Source organism: Lotus japonicus, chromosome 4, assembly GCF_012489685.1.
Source record: "Lotus japonicus ecotype B-129 chromosome 4, LjGifu_v1.2".
In the NCBI taxonomy this organism is placed as follows: Eukaryota; Viridiplantae; Streptophyta; class Magnoliopsida; order Fabales; family Fabaceae; genus Lotus; species Lotus japonicus.
This window is the reverse complement of record NC_080044.1, coordinates 77200624-77206757: the sequence shown is the minus strand read 5'-3', so window position 1 is coordinate 77206757 and position 6134 is coordinate 77200624. Positions and strand designations below refer to the sequence as shown.

The following is a 6134-nucleotide window of genomic DNA, read 5'->3' as shown; positions in this document are numbered from 1 at the left end:
TAAAATAAAATAAGCGGCATCGAGAATAGAAAGCATAACATAACATAGGAACAACACAGAGCGGCGAAGAAGAAAGAGAAAGAGTTGTTTGAGTTTCACAGAGCTGTGCGGCGACGATAACCGCCACAAATTCCCAAACTTCACCCTTCGTTGTTTCTTCCGCCACCCCTTCTTCTTCCGTTCTTCGCCTGCACGCACTGATTACTATATTATATAAAACGACACGTTTCGTTGTTTCTTCACTTCTTCACCACTAAGTTTCTTCTTCTTCTGATTCGGAAACCCTTAAACGGCGATCCGTGGCGTCGAAACGGCATTTCTTCACTGATCGATCTGCGTCGTCGTTTTGATTTGATTGAGGCAAAAATGTGGTGGATGATGGGTGAGACTGGTGGCAATTACTGTTCGAAGAAGAGCGATGATTTGTGCAGCAATGTTTGTGGACAGGTAGTTAGTTCATCGATGAGTATTTTACTTTTTTGATTGTTGATTTGCTAGTTTTTCAGTTTGTGTGCTTTTTCGATTTGGCGATTCGGGGAAAAAATGAGAAAATTCAAATTGGATTGGATGCAAATTGGTACCACAGTGTAAATTGTGTCCTAGATTTGCTCTTTTTCTCTGTTTTTTTTTCTTTTCAATTTTTTGTGTACGAGAGATTTTCGTGATCTGAATTGAGTTTTTTAGGTTTTAAGCTTCTGGCTTTTCTAATTTTAGCAATCTGGTGAACTATTTTGTGAGGTTTGTAAGCAAACGCGCTTTTACCTTATCTTTTGCTAACCTTCTATTTTTGGGAGATTCATTTTGGAGGGGAAGGGGTTTCACTTGGAACCATTGTTGGATTGGATTTCAATGGGTGCTAGGTTTTGTTTTCTCACATGAACAACAAATTGTCTTGTTTTTTGTTCTAATCTGCTCTTGATTCTGTCATGGCTTTGTGATTGGAATTTCCAAAACTAGTTCAATTATAAAATCCTGCCCTATAGAGGGTCAATTTGCCAAATTCTTATAGGTTTGTTGTGTTTTCAGGATTTAACAGCTTGCATTGTCCATTGATTTGAGGGATTTCTTTTCGCTGTTTGCTTACCTGTTTGTTCCTTAATTATGCAGGAATCAAGTCAAGCATCGGGCATGTCAAGAATCCGTTGCATATTGCGTGGTTTGGATGTGAAAACCTATATATTCCTCTTTGCGGTTGCCCCTATGTGCATATTTGGAATATATATACATGGGCAGAAGATCTCTTACTTTCTGCGGCCTCTATGGGAAAAACCACCTAAGCCGTTCAATGTCATTCCTCATTACTATAATGATAATGTTACCATGGAGAATCTCTGCAGACTTCATGGCTGGGGAGTTCGCGAGTATCCAAGGCGTGTTTATGATGCTGTGTTGTTTAGCAATGAGATTGAAATACTTACGTTGCGTTGGAAAGAATTGTACCCGTACATAAATGAATTTGTGCTCCTGGAGTCAAATTCTACATTTACTGGATTGCCTAAGCCTCTGGTTTTCAATGGCAATAGGGAGCAGTTCAAATTCGTTGAGCCTCGGTTAACTTATGGGACTATTGGTGGGAGATTTAAGAAAGGAGAAAACCCATTTGTTGAGGAGGCATATCAGCGTGTGGCATTGGACCAACTCCTCAAGATAGCTGGTATTACAGATGATGACTTGTTGATCATGTCTGATGTGGATGAGATACCAAGTGCTCACACTATCAACCTCTTGAGGTGGTGTGATGAAGTACCACAAATCCTTCATCTACAGCTGAAGAATTATCTCTATTCATTCGAGTTTCGTCTGGATGATAAGAGCTGGAGGGCTTCAATTCACAGGTATCAGACCGGCAAGACAAGGTATGCACATTATCGCCAGTCTGACTTGTTACTGGCAGATGCTGGTTGGCATTGTAGCTTTTGCTTCCGCCGAATCAGCGATTTTATTTTCAAGATGAAAGCCTACAGCCATTATGATAGAGTAAAGTTCTCTCATTATTTGAATCCCGCGAGAATTCAGAGAGTAATCTGCAAAGGGGATGACTTATTTGATATGCTACCTGAGGAGTACACTTTCAAGGATATCATTGGTAAAATGGGACCAATACCCCATTCCTATTCTGCAGTTCATCTTCCTGCTTTCCTTCTAGAAAATTTCGACAAGTATAAATTTCTCTTGCCTGGAAACTGCATAAGAGAGAGATGACCTGGGAAAGTCATATATGATGCCGCGGCTTAATGCTAAGTTTGTAGCTTGTGCTACTCAAGAGACTCCTTTCAGAGGCTGTAACTGAGGCTGTGATGATTGTGTCACTCATATCGTTGTATCATTGTTCAGTGAGACATTCTTTGGGAATTCAGAGTTCAGACAAATTCTTTGATCTAGGGGGGAATTCTGTTGTACATAACTTAGAGTTGGACTTAATTGAAGGGGGGAAGCAGCATCTGATGAGAGATTGAAAGTGCTGTTTGAGAACAGGCTTTGCCCTCATGAACTTCTGTGTTTAAAATTCCCAGATATACAATAGAGTAGTTTAAAATTCCCCCACCTTTTTTCGGTTTGGGAAGTTTTGTTTTGCAGACCAATTTATATTCTAATTATTCTTTGTTTATGTTAAATATGTCTAATTTGATTGCTTGGTCTATGTTCATAACACTGCTGACTTTGGATTAGTTTTCTGCATTATGTAGATTTGCCTTTATTAGCTTAGTTGCTGTTAACTGGATAGTGGATACGTCGTATAAAAGTCTCTTGTGATCTCACCTAAACGCGCTTAAGGTATTTTTAGGACCATAAGCAATTTTTCAATGCCCTTTGTATCTTAGGATGTCCCTTTTCAACTGTGTTGAACACCATATTAATTGCAAACCGGAATGTATAGAGAAAGCTAGAAAACTCTAGATGATAGAGTTTTATGCCTTCAAGGTGATGCAGCCATTTGGATCTCAAAATACACTTTCAATCACACTTTCCATCGCTTTTATAAATTAAATATTGGCTTATAATAATCAATTAATGGATTTGTGATAAGAAAAGACAATAGGTAAACTAAGATTCAATAAATATATTTATAGAAAAAATGATTCAATAAATTTGATATAGAGTCAATGGAAATCGTGCGAAGTGATATGTGTATATCCTAATCCACAGCCAGGTACTAAGATTATTATTTATTATTTTTAATTTTAAAAATATTGACAAAGACTAATTGTTTTGTGGTGGGTTCTTTTATTTGGAGGTGGGATCTTTTATTTGGAGGTTCTTGTTACCTTATTGTATATGTATTTTTATCTCTTTCCTCCTTGTATTGGGTTGAAGTACCCCTTGTACTTCTTTTCTCAATATATCTCTGTTGCCTATAAAAAAAAAAAATTTGTTTTGTAGCTTTTATCTCAAGCTTGGCAAATGGACATTTGCTCATTGAGAATTCTTAGGTAGACTATATAAGTTATATTGCCACACTAAATGAATCAACAACTATGATAATATGCTAATAGTTGTGACATATAATTCTTATATGTTTTTAGATACCTCTCTAACAAACGTTTAGTATATGTTTAATTCTTTTTATAAAATGTCTCAAGTTTGAGTCTTAGAGATGTAAAAAACTTCACTTGGAGAACTAGTCTCAATATGATGTGGACCTTTCCTGCTTCAATATAATTACTTCTCTTGGAGGACAATGTTAAGAAAATCAAGTGTGATTTTGAACAGGGGCAGAGTCAGAAATTTGTACTTGTCTGGACGAAAATTAAATAACATATTTTAATATTCAAGCTTCGAATTAGCATTTTAAATATTGATACAATGTCACTCTCACATTATAGTTATTGTGTTTGTCATATGTTCCAGGATGAGTACACAACATGTAAAATATGTGGTACGATGAAGATATACATAGTCAGTTCGTCATTTGAATATGCTAGACATTTCAACTAAATTAAAATTAAAATCACATTATAACTATTGCAATAGATATACCAATATAGTTATAATATTTATTTTATTATTAAATTTTAATAAATATTTTTTGTTAGTTTTATATCATTGTTATTTACATAGGTTTTTTTTTTTTGGTCCAATATTTACATAGGTTTCATCGGTCTATATTTATATTATATTATGTATAAAGGAATTAATAGGCCCAATTGTCTTGTAAAGAAAAAAAAAGCACAAAAAAGGTAGAACTTGGTCAGGTGGTGGCCCATTGCAAAAAAAAAATTGTTACTTCAATTAAAATCCTAATACCTATACGTCATTTATCTACTTCTTCCTAACATAAAGTGTCGCACATAGCCTGAACTCTCTGTCTTCATTTTTTCGTGCGTTTGAATGTCTTCACTCTTCATCCTCCGCTTCCATGGCTTCATAAATTTTGGAACGCTAGCTTCGCGAACAGATACAGACAAGTTGGAGCGCAGTACATGGGGGTAAGAGCGAATTTGGTAACTAAGATAAGACTCACAAACTCATTGCCTTATAGTTGAGTTAAGATATGATGTTTGTCTTTTGGGAGTCTTCTTTGTTAGCCCAATTTGGTGTGTTTCATGCCCCATTCATGACGCAACTCTGGTTACTTGACACTAGAGTTGAGTGTGCAACCATGGTGACGAGTAGCTACCGCTCATGGGGAGCATGGAGTATGGTAATATAATGTAGTAACTCATACTTGAAGGGGAGAATGTTAACTGTTAAGAAACAGTTAGTTTGAAGTCTAATATTTTTTATGAAAGTGAAAGTATTGAAGAATATATAAGAAGTAAGACCCGCAAACTCAATATCTTTAAGATTTTCGGTTAAAATATGTATATCTTTGTTAGCCTAATACAGTATGCTGAGAGATTTCATGTCCCTCATGACACATCGAATACATGTCTTGGAACAAAAATAAAAAAGTGTGCCGCTAACATTTTCATCAATCAGAGTGACCCTAATGCTTTAAAAGTTTCATATAAGTAGTTCTCTATACAAATAACTTTATCACCTTTTAGATTCAACCAATGGTACTCAATCAGAACGTGCAGAATTAACTAACTTCTAGAACAACTTTTTGTTGATGAGTTTATACTAAGTACATTGCCCACCTTCTAAATAGGGAAGCGAATCGAATCGAATTTCATGCGCACTTTTCTACCTTTGAACAAAATTCAATGGTGGCGTTCGAATCTTTGATTAATCAAATGTTCTGAATGCTCCGCATCTTGCAGTAGAAAATATCAAATTGCTGAATTGACATTAGATTCACTCTTATCACTATCGAATAACCATAACCTCTCTATTAACCAACCTCATGCACAATGAAAACTATAAATAGTTTGAAGCTGAAACGAATTAGATAAACTTGTGATTGATAAAACATCCTCAAAAATGGCATACCAAAATCACAAACACCACCACAACACATATCCTTACAATTGGTACGAAATCAATGTACTTGAGCAACCTGCAGCACATCCAAAGCATCATCATCATCAAAAGGATCGTGTGGCTTTCAGAACCGACTACGAGACGACTCGCATGACCGAGAATATTGGGGCTGTTCGACAAGGTCCCAGGTTCAGTTATCAGAATGCTGATGAAGATGTGAATGAAGAAGCTGAGGCTTTTATTCAGCATGAGCACAAGAGAATGGAGTTAGCAAGGCTCATGTCAAAAATGAAGGATGTTTGAGCCTCTAATATCTATCTATTTAGGGGCCTCAAGTGCAAAGTTATCATCATATATGTACTAGTTTTGGTTGGTTAATTTGATGCATTTGTTAAAATGGGTGAAAGATTTTGGGATGAGATTTGTTTAAATAAACTTCATGAAAAACTCACCCCTTAATTTTCATCTTCACTTCTAAGTCCTCAGATGATGTGAAATTTGACAGATTGCAGTATGAAATGTAAAATAATAACAATGAATAATACATTATATTATAGAAAATTGTGTGTTTTGACTCTGAATGAATCAAGATATTTCACGAAACTCAAACGCGTCGATGACTTAAATATACACAAGGAAAAAATTAGAAAGATTATATAACCTGCTTATCAGATTTTGTAAAGGATTCTGCTGCTTTCTTCTGTTTTGAACTTGTCTTAATTGGACTTGTATTTATTCACTATTATCAAATATACATAAGTTCGACGGTA

At 35.6% G+C, this 6134-nt stretch overlaps 1 protein-coding gene across 2 annotated transcripts; it reads left to right on the top strand.

Moving 5' to 3' along the window:
• On the top strand, nt 1-2650 carry LOC130713558 (uncharacterized). 2 transcript variants are annotated; one of them, XM_057563329.1, is made up of 2 exons: nt 1-447; nt 1108-2650. In XM_057563329.1, the coding sequence occupies exons 1-2, from the start codon at nt 367-369 to the stop codon at nt 2200-2202; spliced, it is 1176 nt and encodes a 391-aa protein (XP_057419312.1). In that variant the 5' UTR covers nt 1-366; the 3' UTR covers nt 2203-2650. The 2 variants fall into 2 exon arrangements, with proteins under 2 accessions (XP_057419312.1, XP_057419313.1); XM_057563330.1 differs by lacking the exon at nt 1-447 and adding an exon at nt 492-1009.
• The last annotated feature ends 3484 nt before the right edge of the window (nt 2651-6134 follow it).

What these genes read in the sequence shown, in the direction of transcription:
- LOC130713558 (XM_057563329.1), top strand. Translation starts at nt 367, where the DNA reads ATGTGGTGGATGATGGGTGAGACTGGTGGCAATTACTGTTCGAAGAAG. An exon ending in GCAGCAATGTTTGTGGACAG is followed by an intron (nt 448 to 1,107) that starts GTAGTTAGTTCA and finishes TTAATTATGCAG; the next exon opens with GAATCAAGTCAAGCATCGGG.